Consider the following 25,435-nt stretch of genomic DNA (forward strand, 5'->3'; position numbering starts at 1 on the left):
TAGTGTTTCATAAAAACATATACATGTGGTTTAAAAACACACTGACATCCATGAACTGGTGTATTACTAGCCCCTCCTTTGTTGTACCTGGACACGCGCCCTCTTGTCTATCTTTTGTGTAAAAACAAGAGAGACTGTGCCCCACGAGTTTAGTGAGTAAAAATCCCATGTCTTAACTGAGTTTTCCAGAATTTCTCCAAACCTGGGATAACCGGGGAACGCAGTCTTATTGTCAAACTCTGTTAAAATAAAGGAACATGATTTGCCCAATTACGTAAAACCATTCACGGTTGAAAATCGAATCTTATCCCTTGCTTGCCCCTAGTTCTCTTCGTTAACAAAAAGCCATTGCTCTTAAGTAGAAAGTGTCTGCCTATTTCAACGCAGTTCCCAGCAATGGAAGTCCCAACCAGAGCTTCATCTATTTATGCGGTCACAACTGTGCATAAAAACGACAAGGGTATTCTCCTTAATCTATTGCCGGACCTGCTGGCAACGTAGCGAATAACCAGGACCTCTTTTTGCTAAGACTCACCTACTTACTTCTTCAGAGACCGGTGTTCGTCCTGTGCCCCCAATCGGGTCCTCCGATGATGCCTTCTGCACGTTCCAGCAGCTAATTTGTGTTCCGACAGCCGTCACGTGATCGACTCAAGATCCGGTCTGGGAACAACTAGAACTGAACAAAGTCTGCTTTTCATGGCGGCCATCTTAAAGGTCCCGCCATCTATCTATTTCTCTTCTGTTTTTTTTAATACCACAGAAAAATAAGGGAATATCGAAGGCAGGTTTAAAATCTTTTACTTTATTTGGGAAATTGCGCATTAGTAGGCTGTACCGGCACCTTCACTGTTTTTAACAAATTTAGGGTGAAACTGCGTAATTTTTAAACTAAAGATTCGAAATTAATGATACATGTTTTAATTGTACAAATCAAGCAAAAGCGCATTTAAACCCTGGCGGTGCCCACCTGTTAGAGTGGACCCGTCGTGCCATGGGGGTCAGTGCTTTAGTTGTTGCTCAGTGTCGCCTATATAGCGTCATACTGGAGCGACTGCGCCAAATTAGATACTGGAAACTTGCTTGATTGGGGGGCTTTAGCGCAGAACGTTTACTTTATTTGCGAATTTGCACATTAGTAGGCTGTACCGGCCTAATTTTTCAACTAAAGATTCGAAAATTATGATACATGTTTTAACTGTACAAATAAAACAAAAACGCGTTTAATCCTTTGCGGTGCCCACCTGTTAGAGTGGACTCGTTGTGCTGTGAGGGTCAGCGCTCTAGTTGTTGCTCAGTGTCATAGTAGAGTGTCCGCGCAGCGGGCGCGCCGATGGCCCACCGCCGGCACACCAAAGGCAAGCCCGTCTGTGCCTGTCCACACACCCGCCTTGCACAACGCCAGCCATGCTGCCGGTTTTTACAATATTATTGTGGATGCTCCCAGTTATAGATATACAGGGGAGCACTACGTGACATAGGTAAGCAGGGTAACGGATTTAGCGAACCTATATTGGAAAATTTTGTGGGGGAAGACATTGATTTCCTAAAAATGGACATGCTGAAATGTGCCTTCTTAATGTGAGGTCACTTCCCAAACACTCTACGGAGATCCAACTCCTGTTAGAAATGAATAATCTGGACACTCTGCTTATGACAGAGACATGGACGGAGCCAGGGCTGGACCTTGAGCTGGGGCTAGCATGCCCAGTGGGGTACAAAGCATTTAATAAACCCAGGCCTAGTGGTAGAGGTGGCGGGACTGGGATCATCTATAAGGATTCTTGGGACAATGTCCCTTTAGACATAGACGAGGTTGCATGCATGGAAATATTTGGGTTTTCCGTAAAAGACGGGACGAGACATGTCCTCACTGGCAGGGTCTGCTATAGACCTCCAGGGCAGCTAACGTACAACAACAGAAGCTGGTTGCTGTGATCAGTAATATGGCTCTCACCCATCATAGACTGTTAATACTGGGAGATTTTAACTTACGGTCTAACGGGAAAATGGATATAGCTTACAACAATCTTATTCAGTCTTGTGCAAATATGAATCTGCTGCAATGGGTCTCAGAATCGACTCATAAAGGACATGTATTAGATGCGGTCTTTTCTAGGGAAAACTCGATCGTAATTGACAAAATCTTACCAGTGGGATGGTCTGATCATTACTTGGTCAAATTTAAAGTTGACTCGTGTTAGAAGGACTAGACCCATGCCTAAGGAAGAAATGTGTTTTTAGGCACGGATTGGAAGGGCCTATTGAAGAAGGCTAAAACGTCCCTGGTCTTTCATCTAGAGACCTTTTTTGACCTTAGGATGCAGGTAGTGGAGAATTATACAGCTTTTTGTGGGCAATTAACTAGTCAAATTGATCAGTTTGCCCCTCTTAAGAACATCAGAAAATGGGGAAGACCCTCTGCTCCTTGGCATACTGATGATTTAAGGAATTATAAGCTAGACTGCAAGCAGGCAGAAAAACAATGGAGAAAGCATTATGTCGAGAATGAAAAAGCTATCTGGAAGGATAAATTATCTAAGTATAAAAAAGAAATAGCTGCTGCCAAGGCTGAATATTTTGTGGATCTTATATTGAAGTCACCCAACAGTACCAAATGTATCTTTAAAATAGTGAGAGACATGGCCACCCGAAATGCACAAATAATAAGATTGTGCCATCACTAGAGCTATGTGATGGCCTGGCACTCTTCATTCAGGAGAAAATAAGCAGGACTGTGGAAGGATTGAATTCAGATGTCTTACCGGGAATTAGTGAAAGGGATGAAAGAGTAACATCAAATACAAATGGAGCCAGGATTAATAGGTACAGGCCATAGAAGAAGGGGACCACCCTGGACCACTTTGAGCTGCCCTCAAGAAAAGAGTTTGTCAGGGTGGCCTTGGGGTCTACTCAGGCTCACCACTGGATCCTATCCTCCAACATTTTTGGAAAGAGCTAGGCTCTGGGGTCTTTTCAGTGCTACGTCAGTTGTGTGCTCAGGCTCTCAGAATGGGGGTAGTACCACCCTGCTGGTAGCAGGCGATAATATCACCTCTCCTTAAAAAATCTTCACTGGACCCAAACTGCCCTAAAAACTTTAGACCAATCTCCCTCATACCTTACCCAGTAAAGATAGTGTAGCACCTGGTGAGATGGGCACTTTCCCTCTTTCTGGAGGCTAATGATATGCTAGAGGAGGAGTAATTTGGTTTCCCTCCCTGATCATGTGACAGAGACAGCACGGGTAAACGTGTTGGATAATCTTTGAATGCGTGACTCTGATTCTGTTGGACCTGTCCGCCGCATTCGACACGGTGAACCATGCCATCCTACTTGCAAGGCTGGAAGAAATGGGGGGTGGTTATGGCGTTGAGCTGGGTTCAATTATTCCTGGCTGGAAGACAGCAGGCCGTAGTCCTTCCTCCTTTTCAATCGGAATTTGTCAATAATGAGCACGGGATACCTCATGGGTCTCCAATCAGCCCCATTTTATTTAATGTCTATATGCGGCTGCTTCTGGACGTTATCAAAGCCCATAATATTAGTGTGATCAACTATGCCGATGACACCCAATTGATAGTGTCCTTGGAAGGCGACCATGCTGACTCCCAAGAAACATTTCACAAATGTATGCAGGAAATGGTGAATTGGCTGAGAAACAATTCATTGCAATTTAATAACGACAAAACCGAGATTCTGCACTGTGGGGTGGGCAGAGTGGCATCAGTTTTACCATCTGACTTCTGGCCTGTCCCCACAGATGTCCCTTTGGTACCCGTGAGTATGGTACGCAATCTGGGGGTCAGCTTCAATGATAAGCTAAACCTGGAATCTCACGTCAATAAGCTGGTCGGAAACTGTTACACTCTCATTAGAGGACTCCAGAAGATGTTGCCATTGATTCCCTCTCAGGCCAGAGGTACAGTGGTTAGGAGTGTCATCCTGATCTGCCTGGATTACTGTAATGCCTTGCTACTGGAGTCCCCAAGATATTTGATCACAAGGATCCAGAGAATCCAGACGACAGCAGCAAAGTTTGCACTGTCAAGAACATGTCGGTCAACAACATCTCAGACGTTAGCAGAGCTACACTAGCTTCCGGTGACCCAAAGGATACTGTTCAAGTCTCTGTGTATTGTGTTTAAAGCACTGCATGGACTTGGGCCCAAACCGCTTCAGGGTAGGTTCGGATGGTATGCACCGACACGCAGCCTACGTTCCTCGTCAGTTAATCTTGAAATAATCCAGAGGATTAAACTCAGCTAAGAGTCTTGGCGTTACCATCAGTAAGGATCTGTCCATGAAACATCAAATCAAATCCGTGATGTGGCGTGCTTCTTCCACCTACGCCGCATCAGAAAGATTAGCAGATTCCTTACCCATGATGCCCTGGTCCAAGTCACACTGGGTCTAGTAGTGTCTCTCATTGATTATGCAAACTCTCTATATTGGGATTCCTCTCTACCAGTCCCACCAACTCCAACTTGCTCAAAACCAGGCCGCCAGGCTGGTCTTTTGGCACCTAGGTCCTGCTCTGTGAAACCGCTTCTGAGAAGTTTACACTGGCTACCTGTAGTCCAGCGTAGTCTCTTCAAGGTGGGCTGTACTACCTACCTAGCACTTAGCAACCAAGGCCCCTCCTTCATTGCCTCTCTGCTCCACAGATACACCCCTACCCGAGCACTTCGATCGGCTGGTGTCAAACTGCTCTCCACATGCCCGTTTAATCGCAAAAGGCTTGGGGGCTTACGATTTGCCTCACAAGCCTCCACCTTTGGAACTCTCTCCCACTTGTTCTCCGCCTTATCCCCTCCTATCAGGCGTTTAGGAAAGCCCTAAAGACGTGGCTGTTCTCACTAGCTTTTGAGTAAAATCTTCCTGCTCTACTGTCAGTTCTGGCCTGTCCTAAAGCGCCAAGAAGCCGCTGGTGAACGTGCGCTGTACAAATTTCTTTTTCATATCATATCATAAAGAGATCAGCAATGGGGGGAAGAGCATTCAGCGCAGCAGCCGCCCGCCTTTGGAATAGTCTACCCTTGGAACTGAGGCAAACACAGGACTTATTGTTGTTTCAAAAGAAAGTCAAGACCTGGCTCTTCCCTAGAGCATAATCAGCTGGTTCAGTTCCCGTAGCCTACCTGCTAGCATTCTACTTGTATCTTAGCGCCAGGATGCCCATAGGGTTACAGAGCGCGTTATAAATGTTGATATAAATACAAATACAAAAAGGGGGGTTCCTGATCACTATCTCTCTCTCTCCTTTTATATCTAAATTGATATATATGCTGAGGGATGGTCGTTTGTTTCATTCCACTTAATAAAACCGACAATAAACTCCTAAGTCCTGTATTAGGGTGCCCAACATTTCAATTCGTAATATGCTTCACTTTCCCTTCTCAAGTGCTTATCGGGCTGCTAGGGACTACCTTTATGGATCTTAACATTTTTAATTATCATGTGCCTCTCTCTCCTTTATTATTTGATCATCATGCCTGCACATTTAATCTTTAGGGTTGACATACAGTAGTAAACCAATGCTTACAAAGAGGCTTTTCTCATATTATTTATCATAGGAATTCTCAGATTAATCCCACAAATCTCTCAAGGGGCAGGGAGAAATCCCTGTAAGCGGAAAGAATGTTCTGATTCAAACCCTTCTATTTCATAGTTAGTTGTTATCCCATACAGCTGGTACCATGGGATAAAGTCATTCAATAAAATCACACTAAAGGAGATACAAGGGACTAAGGCTTCCCTGACTCCCTCTCTATAAATTCAATCTTTCTCAACAGAGAAGTACTAAAAGAAATGTCCTATCCCTTGGAGAAGAGACAAACCAACAGCAGAAGAGTTTTTGAAATGGCTGAATGAGAGAATCCCTTCTTGTTCTTCACTGGGACCATGACTAATAATTGTGTGGCATTCCTCGAAATAAATATCAAGGCAGAAAATGGACGGCTTGTGAGTAGTATGTTCCATAAACCAACTGATAGGAACAGCCTACTTTCATTCAAAAGCTTCGACCCTCGTTCTTTGAGGGAGAATCTCCCTTACGGACAGTTCCTGCACTTGCGTACAAACTGTTCAGAACTAACAGAAGTCAACAGAGAAGCAGTATCACTGAGCAAGACGGTACGAGATTGAGATTACCCTGAGCATGTAATCAAGAATGTACGTAAACATGCTAAAACAACAACATAGAGGCTCTCCTGGAAACTAACCAGAGAGAGCGGGAAAATAGAGCTATTTGTGTTACAACATTCAACACTACATCCAATCAAATGAAGAAGATTGTACAGAAACATTGGCGCATATTGAATTCAAATGGCCTTAACCAGCCATCTCCGTTGTTCTCCTTTAAAAAGAGTGGGGGCATAAAAGATATGGTGGTCCATACAAGACGTAGGACACAGAGACCAATGGAAAGGGGGAGAGAGGAATGCTGGCACCTACCCCTGGTGATGGGCCACTATGCATGTGGCAATTTTAAGGCATGCGCTCAGACAATAAATAGGAAAAGCGTAGATATCGGCCTTAGCCGACCCTGGGAATTATGGAAACACACCACCTGTAATTCCGATAACGTAATATATCTTTTTAAATGCCCATGCGGATTACAATATCTGGGCATGACGACGCACTGAGTAAAGATTCGAATTTTTGGACATATGAGTAATATACATTGTGGTAGAACAAATACAAAACTCACAACCCACTTTAAGGAAAGGGGTCACACTGAAAAAAACTTCACATGGACAGTCATTGATAGACCATACATCCCACCAAATGTTAGTGATAGTACGTACATCCTCTTTGTAAGAGAACAGAGATGGGTGAATAGACTGCATAGCGATAGTCCTAGTTTGAATGACTTTATCCCTTGGTACCAGCTGTTTGGGTTAACAATTAACTAATAAATAGAAGGGTTTGAATCAGAACATTCTTTAGGATTACAGGGATTTCTCCCTGCCCCTTGAAAGATTTTTGGGATTAATCTGAGAATGCCTATGATAAATAATATGACAAAAGCCTATTTGTGAGCATTGGTTTACTATTGCATGTCAACCCTAAAGATTATGGGTCATATGTATCAAAAAAGAGTTTTGCGATTTTAGCGAATCGCAATTAGAGAATCGCAAAATGCAATGTATGTAGAATTTGCAAAATATTTTGCGAATACTACATATTCCTTATTTGTGAATAACAAATTGAGATTTGCAATTAAGGAATACCTTCCCATTCATTTATATGGGCTAGGAGTCCCATAGGAATGAATGGGAAGACATTCTCAATTTGCGATTACCAATTAGAGAATCGCAAATTGAGAATGCAATTTCAAGGTTGCAAGGGTGCCAAAAGGACACCCTGTTGCACCCCTGAAATATGCATGCGTGCACATTTTGAACACATACATGCCCTGAGGGCATGTATGTGCGACATATGGCACTTTTAAAAAATCACTTGAAGTTGGTGGTAATTTGCAAATCCTTTTGGCCAAATAGCAAATTTCTAGTGCTTTCAGAATTGCATTTAATGAATTGCAATTTGCAATTCCTTAATTGAATTCACAAAATAGAGAATTGCACATTTTGCAATTCTCTATTTTGCTATAGCCTTTTGGGATAAAAGGCGTTTTCCAATTTGTAAACAGGCCGATTCTGAGAATCTGCCCATTTGCAAATGGGAAAAAGGGTTGATACATGTGGCCCCTATATGTGCAGGCATGATGATCAGATAATAAAGGAGAGAGAGGCACATGATAATTAAAAATTGTAAGATCCATAAAGGTAGTTCCTAGCGGTCCGATGAGCACTTGAGAAGGGAAATATGAATTGAAATGTAGGACACACTAATACAGGACTGAGGAGTTTATTGTCGGTTTTATTAAATGAATGAAACAAACGAACGTCCCTCAGCATATATATCAATTTAGATATGAAAGGAGAGAGAGAGATAGAGATCAGGAACCCCCTTTTTAAACTTGTCTTAGATATCCCATATTTTTTCATGGTATTAATAAAAAAGAAGGGAAATAGATAGATGTTAGGAACTTTAAGATGGCCGCCATGAAAAGCAAACTTTGTTCAGTTCTAGTTTTTCCTCGACCGGATCTTGAGTCGATCACAAGACGACCGTAGGAACACAAATTTGCTGCTGGAACGCGCAGACGGCATCGTTGGAGGACCCAATTGGGGGCACAGGACGAACACCGGTCTTTGAAGAAGTAAGTTTGGGAGTCTTAGCAAAAAGAGGTCCTGGTTATTCGCTACGTATCAAGCAGGTCCAGTAATAGATTAAGGAGAATACCCTTGTCCTTTTTATGCGCAGTTCTGACAGCATAAAAAGAGGAATTTCTGGTTGGGACTTCCATTGCTGGGAGCCGCTTTGAAATAGGCAGACACTTTCTACTTAAGAGCAATGGCTTTTTGTTAATGAAGAGACCTAAGGGAAAGCAAGGCATAAGATTCGATTGGCGCCCTGAATGGTTTTACGTAATTGGGAAAATCAGGTTCCTTTATTTTAACAGAGTTTTACAATAAGACAGCGTTTTGCCCGGTGGTTCTGAGTTTTGAGAAATTCTGGAAAATTCTGGTAAGACGTGGGGTTTTTACTTACTAAACTTTTGGGGCACAGTCTCTCTTGTTTTTACACAAAAGAGAGAAAAAGAGGGCGCGTGTCCATTTACAACAAAGGAGGTGTGAGTAATACACCAGTTCACGGATGTCAATGTGTTTTTAAACCACATGTATGTGTTTTTATAAAACACTAGAGGTATAACAAAAGAGACACATAAATGAGCACAATATAGAGGTGTTTTTAAAAAAGGGTAAGTGGAAATCAAACAAAGAAAAGTTGTTACAAAGGGACTGATACAGAATTATTTTGTATTAATTTCCCAACAGAAAATGTGTTTCCTACATACATAGTAGCAGGTTCACTGAAAACTGTGACATTTGAGACCAGAGTGCCACAGAACCCACAACACGGTTTACGACCTGATATACCAATAGATCCACACCCTGAAGAAGGCCTCATTGACCCAAGGGGGCTAACTGAAGAGGCTGAAACATGTTGGTACCTGCAGCAGGGATTTAGGAGCAGTCACCCCTCCTGTATATTTATTTATTTATTTATTTATTTGATTTGATTTATATAGCGCACTATAACCCAGAGGTCTCTAGGCGCTTTGTTAGGGTCAGCTAGACAATACAAAGGGTACATCTGATTTCAATTTAGAGGCCACCCCACGCTTGCTGGAAAAGCACAGTTTTTAGTTTCTTACGGAAGGGCATTAAGTTCGTCTCATTGCGGAGTTCCATCGGCAATTTGTTCCACATAGCTGGCAGAGTGTGCAAGAAAGCACGCCCACCCACAGTGGTCAGTCTACAGCGTGGTTGAACAAGATAGATAGATTCAGCAGATCTGAGCACCCTCCCTGGTTTGTAGAGGGTCAGGCGTGATTTCAGATAGGTAGGTGCCCTACCATAAAGAGCTTTGTGTATATCCCTAATTCTATTAACCCAGTAAAGGGGAGCCATGAATAAAGGTAATTACTAGGTATCTCCTTAGACTGTTTTACCCTTCTCTTTTCTGCACTAGAGATCCCTTCTTAAGGGAAAACATTTCCCTAACACTTTTTCTTTTCTGTTTTCTTGATTAATTTCCTCCCTCACCCTTCTAAAATACAGCGCTCCGTCCAGTGTGTTTGTCTGCACCTAGAAGTCTGTAGGGGCCCTATGATGAAGCATGCCACTGCATAGTGGGTGAGGACAGTATTAAGAAATTCTTTAATTTCCCTTCTTTTATCATATTCTCTTTTGTCTTAGATATACCTTAAATAGGGTACAGGAACCTCTTACCAGAATCTAGGTTAATTTCCCTGACCCTACTTTTTATAGTCCTTCTCTTTTTTGTGGGTCTTAATGCTTAGAAAAGGGGAGACAGGGGCATGGCTTGAGCCGCCACCAAGATGACCGCGTTTGGGTGAAGCTCCGCGACTCGTTCGGAGCCTCAGGAGCTACCACAGCCTTTTCCTGACTCTATGAGCCAAAAAATCATCGGCGGCAGAGGAGCGGACGCGGGGGGTTCAGGTAGTCTGTTTTTCTTCTTTTTGTACTGCCTATCTCCCTGTCCCCGCCGCGCTCCGTCTTCCTCAGCGCTACAAGCAGTGCCCGCCATTTTGATTCCGGCAGAGCGCTGCTTTTACTTCAAAGCTTTTCCAGCGTCGCTAGAACAGCGGCGCAGAGGTTTCTGGCACTGTATTTCCCTCTCTTGGAGGGGATGTCAGATATCCACATTTCTTGTATCTACTAGTGGACACTTTAATTATGAGCCAATTCATATCCTGAATGAAGAGTTTTTTCACATTCTTATGCTTTTTCAAGCACTGGAGCTTTATTGTTTCTATTTTTGAGCCTAATCGATACAACCTCTCATGCCTATGAGGTTTTTGGTGAATGCAACTACAAGACAAGACTGTTCTTCTATATGTCATCTGTAATGCTACGTAAGCCTTCTTTTCTACTTGTGGTCATTATTTATCACAGGGAGGTCTTTCTTCAGCCATGGTACTGACCTCTAACTTAATCTTATAGTAGGTGAAGTGCACTTTGCTCGTCCTGCTTAAGTGTTGCTTAGTTTATAATTTTCTCACCCACATGGATCCTGCTTCACCCTTTGGTCAGAAAAGCACTATCAATATGTCATCTCTTCGTAAGGACTCTAACTCTACCGCTCCTCCTAGGTGCCACAAGACTGAGCCCAACTCTCCTACCAAATCTCCACTTCCTATCACATTGGAGGATCTTATGGAGGAGATCAAGATGATTAAACCTTTTTTTTTAAAAAAAACATATTTTATTGCATGAAAAACATTACAGTACATAAGCAGACTGTGCAACGCCCCCGGACGGAATTGTGACAAGATTGAATGCAGATCCAGGAGGAGACCTAGTTACAAATGGCATTATAGAACCATGAATTTGAGGGCAGCACAGCATGCATAGATCAGACAAATCGTCCAGTTGTATTATGACCATATATCAGTGCTCAATGAATGTATAAGGAACCTAAAAAGGAAACAACACCCAGCCCCAACCCCCTCCCCCTTGGCTCAGCCTGCTTATAAATGGACAATGAAACATGTATCAGTGTCAGCCTTATTTCTCTGTGTGCATCTGCAGTAGGCACCAAAATAAAGGAAATACATTCTCATCCAATAAAAACTCGTTCAAAGCGCCCATTTAACGGCGCAGGGCTCTGCACCCCAGAGGCCACTGCCACAGCAACATATGAAATTCAAGCGAGCCTTGGGCTTAACAGAGAAACAGGTTCCTCCACTAGAGAACTGAGTCCGGCGAGCCAGTTAACCTACCCACCCTCCCCACCCACCCACCCCTGATTGCGCTTATGACCACCTAGCCCCATGCAGGAGATATTGGTGAATCGTACACAACAAGCCACTTCTACACAGAGGAGCACCCAGAGCAGAGTCCTCCCCCTGGCGCCGCGCCTCTCGGAAGCACCCATGCCAAGCAGGACCCAGCCCCACAGGCAGTCCCTCTCACATCAATCACCAGGGGGATCATTCAACTCACTCTGGGGATCCAGCCACAATCCTCTGTAGTCTGCCCACCTCTTCCATATTTTATAGTGCTTCCTCGGGCAGATGATTAAACCTTTTGTTAATGATACAATCCCACTCTTCAAAAATTGGATGAAAAGTGATCAAACCGGGATTCCAGAATGTTGGTGGTGGAACAGGTCAGTGATGTTCAAGATGTGTTACCTCAGGTTGCGGCAATGTCTAAAGAGACTGCTCTTCTTAAGTCACAAACAGAAGATTTAGAAAATCGCAATTGTTGCAATAACCTATGTATTTTTGGAATTCCTGAGGGCGAGGAAGGGTCAGACATGCTGGCCTTCTTAAAAATTCACATCCATAAAATGGTTGGACTTAAGGATGGCTCTACTCTTAATCTGCAACGCCCTCATCGCATTGGTCCCAAATCTGGAAGTTCATCTGCTTCGTCGTCTTCCAACTGTCCTAGAGGGATCACTGTACTGTTTTTGGAATATACTGACTTGTTATTGCTACTTTCGGCGGCAAAACAAAGAAAGCAGATGCTATGGTCTGGTCACAAGGTTTTCTTCTCTCAGGATGTTGCCCGCACTACTGCAGCTCGTCACAAGGAATTTTTGTCTCTTCAACCGGCTCTTGGCTCCATGAACACTAGATATGGTCTGGTACATCCTTGTTTCTTCAAAGTTACTTGTAAGGAGAGGTCCTAAAGACCTACGCCAACTTATTTTTCATCATAAAGGGGACAAGATGGATTTTGGAGGGGCCTGAACGTCTCTAGCAATCTTGTGGCTCTGTTCTCAAGTTTAATGTTGCTGGTTTTCTATAATTCAGTGCCCATTGCTTGTTAATTTGTTGTCTGTTTTGTTTTGTTGCTGTTGTTCTTTAGCCTAATGTGGGACGATGTCTTCTAGATTCATCATCTCTCATCACCGTTTTTCTTCATCTCTTTTCACAGACATATTTTCCTCTTGTCCCAGATGTTTCCTTCCTCCCTACGTTTCTACCTCATTCCCAGTTGTCCACAGTTGCCCTCATGTTGGTAAGTGTTTAGTGCTTTTTTATTACATTGCATGTTAGTTTCGCGTTTATTGCCTAGATCTGTTTTTTGGTTGTCCATGGTTTCTATAATCTCTTACAAGCTCTCTGTTATATTGAGCTTTAGTTCTTCTTTTTTTCTATTCACTGGGTCTAACCGTTCTCGTTGCTTTGACTGGCTTGGCCGTCTTTCTTTCCATTGCGGCTTCCCACTTCCTTGTGCTTATTTCTCTACTTTTTATTCATACCTTGTTATTCTTCACTAAAGACCTTTGGCTTTTCGTCAACTTTCACATGTCTATCACTTTTCTCTTTTTCCTCTCTCCTTTCTTCTTTGTTTTTTCATGGTTTTCCATTCTAGTTTTTTCTTACTGTCCTCTGACACTAGATTCTCCTCACTGTGCAACGCAACATGTCTCACAATTATCGTCCTTTTTCACTTCCTTATTACCATTTTTCTATTCACTTTCCTTGTTATTCTTCATTCTGTTTTCCTTGATATTTTTTATTCTTTATCTTTTCATGTTTATCTTATAATTATTTTTATTTTCAGCTGCACTATCTGTTACAGTTATTGCTTAAAGTTACCCAATGCCTATTTTGTTGTATGATTATGTTTTTTTCTGATGATCATGACTGAAAATGTTCGCATTATTTCATGGAACGTTAAGGGATTACGCAATCCTGTTAAGAAGCAGAGGGTTCTCACTCACTTGTCTAGGCTGCATTGAAAAATAGATATGCTTCAGCAGACTCATCTTAATGAAAATGAGATTAATTCCCTTAAAAAGCAATGGGTTGGACATGTCTTTTGTTCCCTTCCAAAGAAAGGAAAAATTGAGTAAATACTTTGATTCATAAATCACTTTCCCTTGTTGTGGAGAAGGAGGAGTAGGATGCAGAAGGTTGGTAGCTTTTATTACATCTCCTTATACATGATTCCCCCATCTCTTTGCTAAATACATACAGCCCTATGGTGTGGATGTCCAATTTTGGAAGGATATTTCACACACTCTTCGCTCCTGTCCTGATGTCAATTTATTGGTGGGTGGGGATTGTAATCAGGTTTTGGATCCTTTCACAGATAGGAAATCCAATGCTAGATACATTCCCCAAAAAATGCAAAAATCCTTTTTTACTACAATTCACTTGAGGGGTTTGGTAGATGATGGAAAATTTCTCATCTGGATACATTAGAGTACACTTTTCACTCCCCTACTCACAAAGAATAGACTAAATTTTTTTAGCCCTCCTCTCCTTACTAATTTGACTCACGCAGATATCGGTTCCATCCTCATTTCCGATCACGCCCCAGTTCCGATTAATCTAGATCTCCCTTCCGAATCCTCTCAGTCACGCAGATGGTGCTTTAATAATTATTTACTTAAAGATAATAAATTCCTAGAGTTTTTTAATGAGTTCCTACCAGAATTCTTCCTTAGAAATGCCTCCACAGATATCCCTTTTTCTACCATATGGGATGCTTTCAAGGCTACAGGCAGAGGGTTTATTATTGATTATGTGGCGGCGAAAAAGACACGATATTCTAAAGATTCTGCTTCATTATTAGCTTCTATTAAACGTATGGAACATGCATATTTTACATCCAATAGTTAGGATAATCTAAAGAAGTTAGTTCAAGCTAAACTGTCTTTTAATAAAAAATCAACTGAGGAAGCCTCTGGCACCTTACTCAAGATCAATTCTAAATTCTATGGAGGTCGTAACAAGGCTGGTAAGCTACTAGCTAACTATTTAAAAGTTAAGTCCCAACGTTCCAAGGTCATCAAAATTACTGACTCCAACAGAATAGATCATTTTAAAGATGACGACATTTTAAACTGTTTTACAGATTTTTATAAGATATTGTACCTACCAGAATCCTCCCCCTCTGAGATGGAGTTAAACTCTTTCTCCGATACTCTTCCTCCACGCTCCTCTGAACTTCCCGACTGCTCAATTTTAGAAGAAGACCTCTCTCTCTCTGAACTCAAGTCTGCTCTACTCTTGTTGCCAAAGGACAAATGCCCTGGTCCAGATGGCTTTACCTCTGAATTTTATTCTTGTTTTTCCCAGTTTTTACTTCCTGACCTTCTATCTCTATTCCAATCCTTCTTGTCTTGTAAGAAGGCCCGTGGCTCATTCTTGGAGGCAATGATATCTTTAATTCCCAAGAAAGGCAAGGTCCCCTCTTCTTGTGTTAATTATCGTCCTATTTATTTGATTAATCTAGATTGTAAGATTTTTGCTAAAGTCCTAGCTCTTTGTATTAACAAGTTAATTCCTGATTTCATTGGATATGAACGAACAGGTTTTGTTAAAGGTAGAACCATTGCGGATAACTCCAGAACTTTTTTAAACAATATGCATCTTGCTTCCAAGAGCTCTACCCCTTTTGCAGCTATCACTCTAGAGGCAGAGAAAGCTTTTGATCGTGTTCACTGGCTTATTATGATGTGTGCCCTTAAATGGCATGGATTCGTTCCTGCTATTCTATCTCTTATTTATTTTTTAATTTTTTTTATTTAGAGTTTTATATAGTACAAACTAGACCTGAGACATCGGGTATCAGAGCGCTTTACATACCACCAGTTTCATTACAGACGGACACATTCATTTTTTGTAAGGCATGGGGAGATTAAGTGATTTGCCCAGAATCACAGGATGTTGAGCGTCATTGCTGAGACTCGAACCCGGTTCACCAGCTTCGATTGCGACCACTCTAGCCCTAATGCTACATACTCTCCCCGTTGTATTCTTCGCCCACCACTTCGGTTTTTGTTAGCGGCTCTCAATCTCCATATTTTACTCTTTACATTTAGGTACTCGTCAAGGTTGACCCTTGTCTCCTTTGCTTGTTATCTTGTCTCTTGAACCTTTTCTTCATTCACTCAGGAATTCTGCAGCTTTACTCAGAAGTCTATTGAAATAGAGTTTACTGCTTACGCAGATGGCATTCTTTTATATATATAGCTAACCCCTCTCCTTCTCTGCCCGCTTTTGTTGATCTTCTGTCTTCCTATGCTGCCATCTCTGGATACAAGTTACATTTTTCTAAATCTTAGATTCTTCTTCTCAATAAATATTGCCCCAGAAGAATTTTTGAGGGAATGGACTTTAAATGGAACACACTCAGCGTCCATAGCTAAAACTGTTCAATTGAGCTTGGATGAGGTTTTATCCAAAATTTCCACTATGGCGGAGAAGTGGTCCCCTTCATTCTTGTCCTGGTGGAGTAGGTTGGATACTTCCAAGATGATGATGTAGCTGGTAATTAATTTTTATCTTTCCATGTTACCGATGCGACTCCCTTTAAAACATTTAAAAAACCTTAACAGTACAATGAGTGAATTCCTTTGGAACAATCAGAAAGTTTGTATCTCTCTTTCTGCTCTTTCCACTCCTAAAGACAGAGGTGGAGTTAATTTTCCTAATTTTCACCAATATCATTCTGCATTTTTACTTCGTCAAGTCATGCCTTATTTTTCTTCAATTGACAATCCTCCCGTGTCAGTATGGCATACATTAGAGGATTCAATTATTTATCCTTTCCCCTTCTCTTCACTAGATAACTTTGTTCATCCTCCTTTAAATCCCCTACTATTTCATACCCTATATCTAGTCTTTACCCGATTCATAGTAAATCATGCTCTCCGCTTCAGTTATTTCTAGACTCTTTTATTTGGCACAACAAATCTATTAAACTTTCCAAATGTACTATTTTTCTGGAAAGACTGGATTATCAAAGGTGTGTTACAGGTTAGACACTTATTGCATAATGAGCAGTTTTTATCTTTCCAGGAACTTTAGTCTAAATACAACTTACCGGTTACATCTCTTTCAAAATTTGAGACTCTGAGACTGACTGTAACTTAGCAGCTCTCTCTTCTATCGGATAATTCTTCTTCTGCTTCTGATTCTTCTACTCAATAGTTATCTTTTTCCCCTGATATTAGGGCTTCTCACATCTACAAATTCCTTTTTTTCCCCTTATCTCCTCGTCCCAAAAGTAAGATTGAACGTTTATGGGACACAGATCTGCAACACACTTTTCCTACACACACATGGGACTCCATCTGGGCCCGGATACATCACACTTAATTCAATGCTAGTACTACTCAAACACTTTTTTATTTTTATCTGAGACTTATTTAACCTCTTTGGCTATATCCAAATTCAATCCTGCCCTATCTCCTAACTGCTGGTCGTGCCAGAACACTCCTGGTACTTATTTGCATTCCGTTTTCCTTTGCCCTAACATTTCTATTTTGTGGACAAAAGTCTATTGCCTCAATTTGTTCTATTAGTTATCCCTTTGATATCACTTAACATTTTTTGGGTAGTTCTTCCACACGCTGGTTGGGTGTCCGAAAACATGGCACTTCTATAGATTTAACCATTGCCATTGCCTTTTAGGTCATAACCTCGAATTGGAAGGATGCCTCCAAAGTCTCCTTCTCAGCTTGGTGGAATTTACTATGTCAGCATCATAGGCTAGATAGAGCCTTTGTAACCACATCTCAGCAGCATATCCATAAAGAGGCCTTTTGTTCCCCTCTCACTAACTATGTTTCTTCTTCTGCACTACTTGCCAAGGCCAGTAATTTAGTTTTTCAACCCCCATGAATTGCTCTGCTTATTCCTACATATATGTTTTGCATATACTAGGATTCTTTATTCATTATTGCTTTTCTGTATTGTGTATACTATGAGTCACTGGAAAGCTTTTCCAATTTTTACAATTTACAATTGATGATATCCTTTTTCTATTCTCTTCTTTCCTTCTTTTCTCTCTCTTCTATTTTCTATCTCCTTTTCTTTCTTTCCTCTTTCTCTTTCTCTTCCATTTTTCTGTCTTTCTCTCTCAAAAAAGCTAAATCAAAAATACTATTTTAAGTATGGTACTCTGCGATTATGTTTTCCTTTTATAATGGTTGTCATCTAGTAATTTATGCTGTATTAGATTTTTCTCTCTTTCTTTATAAGCAGTTTTATATGTCACTAGGTGGATTTGTATTTTATTCTTAGTGTTATATTTTTGTACCATGTTTTCTCTTTTTGTTCAATAAAGCTTTCTAAACTGAAGAAAGAAAAGGGGAATCGGAGAAGGCTCATTCCCTGGTCTCTCTTCTTTGTGATTTGCATGGGCATACTCTGCCAGAAAGAAGGGCTACTGCATTGCTACAAGGGATGCTACTCTGCTGGACTGCTGCTTTACAAGGAACTGCTGCCCTGCTGTGCAGGCCTGTTGCCTGCTGCCTGCTGCCCTGTTGCCTTGGGGAGATGAACTGGACCTACAACTCCATCTTGAACCCAGGACCCCAGAGTGACTCAAAGGGCTAGTTTGCTGGCCTTCTGATCTGAGCCTCTGGGACATAACATACTCCTCAACAGCTCCTGGACGTGACCCCCAAGAAGCGCTCCTCATGTCCTTAACCCTTGGTTTGGCTCTTGAGCTTTTAAATTCAAGCATTTGGGCTGTTTGCAACCGTGAAGTGACCCCTTCACATTGGAACCCCGCCGCTCGCGCTAAAAATCAGCATTAACCGCTGCAAGCCCAGATCTTCGCACAGCAGCATCATCAGCCTGCGGGGACTGCCCTCGCGAACTTTCAGCCGTCTGACTGCGACGCCTGGACTGCTCTTCCCGCCACCACAACTGACCCCGTGGCTCATTCTATGCTCCTCACGACCCTCTCCAACTTGAATGGGATTCTTGGCTCAAGAGTTGAGAAGGGAAACTGCATTAGTATTTGGGAACTGTATGCGATCCAGTCTTTATTACGGTCAACTTGTACTTTTGACTTTAACCTGGTTCAGCGCAACCAGCTAGCCGTGGTTGGTGCTTTATCCTTTTGCGGGCTATTTTGCAGATTATTCTTTAAAAAATTCATCACTCTGGTTCTACTGATTAAATGTTTGTCATTATGGTCTTGTTTTATTTATTTCATTTTGCTCTTGTCTAACTTGGCGTAGGATCATTTCTGCCTGCTGTTTTCGCAGTTTTCCTGTTTGAAGTGTTAAACAGATACTTTACACATTGCCTCTAACTTAATCTGGACTGCTTTGTGCCAAGCTACCAAGGGGCTGAGGGTTCACTGACAGCATATCGACCACCAAACTACCCCCATATCCAAATATTTTTTATATATCGATTACAAAAATATCTACATCCTATATTTATTGTAAGCACAAAAATATTGGGGGGAAAATATTGATGTAAAAAATATAGTTGTACAAATTATTGATTTTAATATATATATAAAAAATATTAAATATATAAAAAATAAAATTAACTTTAACAAAATTAATTAGATTTAATATACATTTCAATAAATATAACAAATAAATGTAATTTAAAAAATGTAAAAATACCTATATAAAATGTGATATATATATATATGTAGTTTAAAACAATTAATAAACAATTTATTTTATGATTGTATTTATAAAAATGTAAAAAAAATATGTATATATTACCTACTGGCGGTCGCCAGTAGGTTGTTCAAGTTAGGACCTATTATCCATAGGAAATCTGCAACATTCTATTTGGAATAACTTTGGCGCCAGTCGACGAATCTTCACGAAATTTTCAAAACTTATGGCCAGCTCCGGTCTGCTCCTTTCTTGTAAGGCTCAGGTTGATTCGTCAAGCGGGCCAAGAAAAAAGGGGGGTCCTAAAACGTGTTTGCCCTATGCAATTTCCCATAGGAACCTTTCATCACAGCTACAGCCCGAACTGCTGAACGGAATTACACCAAATTTGCCAAAAAGGTAGCCCTTGGTTCAGAGCCGTGCCTTTTGGTTAAATGGTGTAAATCCGTTCAGTAGTTCCTGAGAAAATCAAAAGTAAAATCATAGATATATCTATGGCTGCGCAGGATCCGCGCACCCTGCAGAGCACGGGCTGTATGCTAATTGGCTATCAACACTCCAAACCAGGAAGTGCTGGCAGCCATCTTGTGCCTCTGTAGAACCGAGGCACAAGAAAGCAGAAAAACAAACACGCAGAACGCAAAAATGGGGCAGGGTAGAAACACCCTGACCCCCTAGGCCTGCTCGGGGGGCCCCACAAGGACCCCCAGGGTCAAACAAAGCATATTTTTTTTAAATCGGCAAGATTCGTGTACCCAGCGCGAATTTCAGCTAAATATTTTTAAAAAATGAAGCGCTGGCTCCCGCTCTTCGTTGTTAATTAGCCCCCGGGAGGCCAAATCCCAGGGCAATACTTATTATGTAACAGCCCCAGGGACTGCCACACCCCGGGGCTTCATTAAAATAAGTGATGGGGGCTCTCAGGCTCCCCCAGACCCGGGGACCGCCACCCCCGTGGATTCGTTAAAAAAGTGCTGGGGTTCTCAGGCCCCGGGAACTGCCACCCTCTGGCTTCTTGAAAAATGAGTGGGGGGGCTCTCAGGCTCTCAGGTCCCCCCAGCACCCGTGGACCGCCACCCCGAGGGGCTTCTTGAAAATAGGTGGGGGGCTCTCAGGCCAACTAGCCCACCAGGTGCCTCCAGTAAGTGCCAAGGAGCTGAATTGCCGAGTTTTGTAAAAACGGCCATGGCCTCTGAACACCTCTCTACAATGCAGCCCCCTGGCGCATACTGGAGGTACCTGGTGGGCTAGTTGGCCCCCCAGGGACCCAAGGATTGAGAGGAATTAATTATTTAACTTAAAATGCACCACAGGGCATGTTTTCAGACATGTCACCTCAGGCCACGCCCCCTTCCTTCACTACTGTGCAAACGCGCCTGTGGCATGTTTTAAGTTGGGGAATTAATTCTCTTTCAATACTGAGGGTCTCTGATGGCCAAATAGCCCAACAGGTATCTCCAGTATGTGCCAGGGAGCTGTGTTGCAGACAGGTGTTCAGAGGCCACTCCCCTTTTTACACCTCTTTGCAACGCAGCTCTGTGGCGCTTATTGGAGGTACCAAGTGGGCTAATTTGCCCCTAACAACCCTCAGGATTCAAGGTGACTTAATCTCCTAATTTAAACGGCCACAGGGCGTGTTAACACAGTGGGCAAGGGAGGGGAGGGGCCTGAGGTGGTGTGTGCAAACACACCCTGTGGCGCGTTTTAAGTTGGGGAAATAATCCCCCTTCAATCCTGAGGGACCATGGCGGCCAAGTAGCCCACCAGGTGCTTCCAGTAAGTGCCACTGCGCTGCATTGCAGAGAGGTGGTCTAGGCCGTGTCCCATTTTACATCTCTCTGCTACGCAGCTCTGTGGCGCTTACTGGATGTACCTAGTGGACTAGTTGGACCCTAGGGACCCTCAGGATTGAAGGGGAATTATTTCCCCAACTTAAATTGCACCACAGGGTGTGTTTGCACAGTGGTGAAGGGAGGGGATGGTGTAGGAAAGTGGCTCAAAATATACTGGACCAAAGTAAAATCAGCCGAACTACGAATTCCGATTTACTCCCCTGTTATCAGGAGAGACCTCAGTGCTGCATCTTTGAGGCTAGTACTGATTCTGAAAAGTAATTCGAACCGTACTTACCAGTAACTTAAATTTCCTTCCATAGGTAAAATTGCCTGGTTTCACTTGGAAATTCTTTTAAGTGTGGAGTTTTGGAACTTTAAAATATTCCTCTAAATTCAGCCGAACTACGAATTCAGATTTACTCATCTGTTATCAGGAGATACTTCAGTGCTGCATCTTTGAGCCCAGTACTGATCCTGAACAGATATTCTAACCGTACTTGCCAGTTACTTGAATTTCCTTCCATAGGCTAAAATTGACAGGTTTCATTTGGAAATTCTTCTAAGTGTGGAGTTTTGGAACTTACAAATATTCCTCTAAAATCAGCTGAACTACGAATTCCGATTTACTCACCTGTTATCAGGAGAGACTTCAGTGCTGCATCTTTGAGTCCAGTACTGATCCTGAAAAGTTATTCTAACCATACTTACCAGTAACTTCAATTTCCTTCCATAGGATATCATTGCCTGCTATATAAAATATATATAAATATATTTAAATAAATATAAGATAAAAAAACAATATTAGAATTTCAATATTTTTAAAAACATTTTTTTTCAATTTATAATAAACATATGTCATGTAATGTAAAAAAAGAAAGTATCTAAAAAGAAATAGTTAAAAAAAATGTAAATCAGTATAATAAGAATATATAACAATTAATACATTTAAAAATTGTTATTTACAAAACCTTTGAAATTCACTGAAAAAACCATAGGTTTCAGACATGTTATAGTTAGAAATTAGCATTTAAAAAACCTTGAATTCACTGAAAAAACCATAGGTTTTAGTGGTGTTATAGTTAGCTTGACATTTCACTCGTACAAAGCCATTGAAATTTCTCTGTTGTAGTTCGTTGTACTAACTATAACTCACGCTCCCGCAATCCACTGCTGATGATGTCACATATTACATCATTCATGACATGGTCAGTGACCTCACTGATGACATCACTGATGCCATCTCAAATGACATCACTGGTGATACCACTGATGACATCATCCACGTGACATCTGATACATCTCATCATACACTAGTATAACCTTTCAACACTCATTATAAAATATGGAGTACCATATTTGAAACCATTGACACACCAATGCAAGTTTCTAAAAACCCACTCAGTGATTCCTAAATCTACACACACATCTAAACACTTACCTATAGATTCACTCATACATGCTAACAAAGATCAATAGAACAATATTAAATATCCTTATACACCTACATCGACATTACACACCAGCACACATCCTATTCAGTTATGTAGTCGTCCTACTCACGTATGCAAACAATTGATCATTCTTACATTTACTAAGCTACACACACTTATACAAACACCACTTTATTTATTCATATAGATAGTAACTCATACTTAGGGGCCCATTATGATCACGGGCAGATCGCCAAAGCTCGCATGACGGTGGCGATCTGCCTGTGATCCGACCCCACCCGCATGGGGGGTAACTATGGTACCCCCCAGCAGTTCCATGCACAACATGGCAGGCACCGCGCGGTGCCTGCCATGTTGTGCATGGAAGTGCAAAACATGCCGTCCTGGATGCCAATGCCAGGAATGCAGGATGCGCCCGCCACTGTGGCGGGCGCATCCTAATTGCCCCCACGGGACCCCCGCCCTTATGGCAGGTGGTCCCTTTTGCATTGAGGATGTCAGGCGGGCCAAGTCCGCCCGCCTTCCTAATGATGCCCTTAGTGTGATATAAAATCACTATTACAAGTATACAGTTTTCGATACAGTCACTCATAAAATCACTGAGTCTTGTGTATTCTTATTTATATACAACAACTGTCACATACACTGCCTTTTATATTTCTACTTTGTTGGACATGTATCATTGAGAAATATATTTACTAATCACCACACCCATAAAGAGATTCACTCACCCAAACAACTGTTTCCACATACCATCTTAACCTCATATACCTACTAAATCAACTATTTACACATCTTTGAACAGTCAAACACCTCCCACCCAACCACACACACATTCACTATCCCATACAAATACTCACTTAACTAACTAATAACTAATATAGATGTTCACATAGCTAGTAACCATTCAATTCATAAACTTTATTCTATAGTTAAGTCATAAAAGTGTACATAAAATCCAGTTTCCGATATAAAATCCATTAAAAAAATTACAATAAATATTAAGAAAGGATTAAACTACTATAGACTATTGCCGAATATCGTTTAACATAATTTCATAAAATCCTAAAAACTCATCAATGTTCATACAGTCCAGGGTAATATTGCACAAAACTCATATAAATGAAGCAACCCCCATATTTACGGTTAAATAAGAATGATAGAAACTTAATATTCAGATCTGTGCAGCAGTTTGTTTTATACAAATTACCCATGCCCATTTAAAAAATTTGGCCACTGCAATAGCAATTGGGGGACTAGGATCTGTACATATGATTCTTAAAGCCTCTGCATATCTGCGTGTGCCAAGCAATTTACAAATAGGCTTGATCAACATTGATCTAGGGGCAGTATACAAGGGACAGAAAAAAAGGAGATGACTTGTTTTCTCTTGTTCCTCCCCACACTTAGGGCATTTGTCATTACCGTTTTCACCTGCCCATTTAGCTGTAAATGACCTTAATGGAAGGGAGCCAACTCTAAATTGAAAATAGAGTTACAGTCCTGCTGTTTCTCTATGGCATCCCAATAAATTTCCAGCTTTGGTTGGGCCTTAAACTCCAGAAAACATCCTGTTAAGTGCGAGGAGAGGCCCTTTGTTCAAACATCTGCATTCACCATCGCCCAATACCTTTCTTTCAAAATGTTCTTGGAGGGGAATACAGCATTTGCCGGATCATCCCATAATTCCCTCATTCCCAATCTAGAAAGTAGGGTCCGAATGGCCTTCAACCAGTGAATTTTTAGACAAGAATCCTTAGCCATTATCTCCCTCAGGCCCTGCCCGTAATACTGTAGCATATCAGTGGCCCATAAGCGGCGACAATACAGTAAGGCCGCAGAGAGGCAAGATCTTGGACCGCTTTTTTCCCAAGATCCCACATTAATGGTATTAACGGGGTACTTATGGGAACGCTAGCTGCTTTTCGCAGAAATTCATTTTCTGCTAGCGCCAGGTTTCTTAAATTCTCAAAACCCCAAAGTTCGGATCCATAAAGGGCCGAACTTAAGACCTTCATCCCATATACCTCCAATAATGGGCTAATGGGCTTTGTTGTTGAGGAATTAAACCTTTTCAAAAGAATACCAGCCTGCTGGCGATGCTTTAGCACTGCAATGTCTATTTGACTGGTTCACCTGAGATCTCTCTGGAGGGTAACTGCCAGGTAGGTAAAGGCATCAACCCGCTCTAGCGGGGAACCATTCATATATATCAACCCTCTGAAAGGTCTAGCAGACCCAATAAATTTACGGCCAGCAAGAACCATGAACTTTGTTTTTGCCGTGTTTATTTCAAGGCCCCTCTCCAGGCAAAAGTCTTCAAAGCGCTTTAAGGCACGCTGGAGCCCACTTGGCGTTTTCGAAATTATCAGAGTATTGTCCGCGATCATGAGGATCGGGACCCGCTCACCAGACATTGCAGGGGCATCGGTCGGGACCAGGGAGAGGAACTCCGCCACCCCATTCACAAAGAGCGAGAACAAGGTAGGCGCCAAGACGCAACCCTGCCTCACTCCCCGCTCAACAGGGAAGGATTCCGTAACCTCTCCCTGGCGACCCCACCGAACCCGAGCGAACGTATCCTCATGTAGGCGGACGATTAGGCTCAACAGCTCAGGTGCCATCCCTAGCCCCACCAGAACTTGCCACAGTATGTTACGTGTAACCAGGTCAAAGCTGCCCTTAGATCGGCAAAGACGGCATACAGGGTGCCTTTCTCCAAGACCACGGTACGCCAGTATAAGATAATGAACCGGAAGACCTGATCTATGGTGCTTGTTTTTGGGCGAAAGCAAGCCTGGAGGTGACTCACAATGTTATCATCATCCATCAAGGACTGGATTTTACCCAAAACCAGCCGGCCCATAATTTTTTGGATAGAGTCGATCAGACTTATTGGCCTGTAATTACCTGCTGTCGACTTGTCCCCTTTTTTATACACCGGCACTATTTCTGCACCTTTCCATGGTTTAGGGACTTCCATCCCTTGGGCTATGGCATTCGCCACACGCAGAATGTAAATCCGCCAACGACCTCTGTTGTTTAAAAATAGGTCGGCGGGGACACAGTCTATGACTGTAGCACGTCCCTCAGTGACTAGGTCCAGCTCCCTATCCACTTCTCCTACAGTGAAGGCGGCCTCATTGTAAAAAG

General features: G+C 42.0%; 1 protein-coding gene across 1 annotated transcript in view; it reads left to right on the plus strand.

Moving 5' to 3' along the window:
• Positions 1 to 25,435, plus strand: part of LOC147747365 (interleukin-12 receptor subunit beta-2-like) — a 553,753-nt gene that overhangs the window by 126,057 nt on the left and 402,261 nt on the right. Inside the window, exon 3 of the mRNA XM_086936246.1 lies at positions 12,543 to 12,626. Within this exon, the coding sequence (XP_086792372.1) occupies positions 12,543 to 12,626 (84 nt within the window). The remainder of the gene's footprint in view (positions 1 to 12,542; positions 12,627 to 25,435) is intronic.

Source organism: Lissotriton vulgaris, chromosome 1_1 (genome assembly GCF_964263255.1).
Source record: "Lissotriton vulgaris chromosome 1_1, aLisVul1.2, whole genome shotgun sequence".
Classification (NCBI taxonomy): domain Eukaryota; kingdom Metazoa; phylum Chordata; class Amphibia; order Caudata; family Salamandridae; genus Lissotriton; species Lissotriton vulgaris.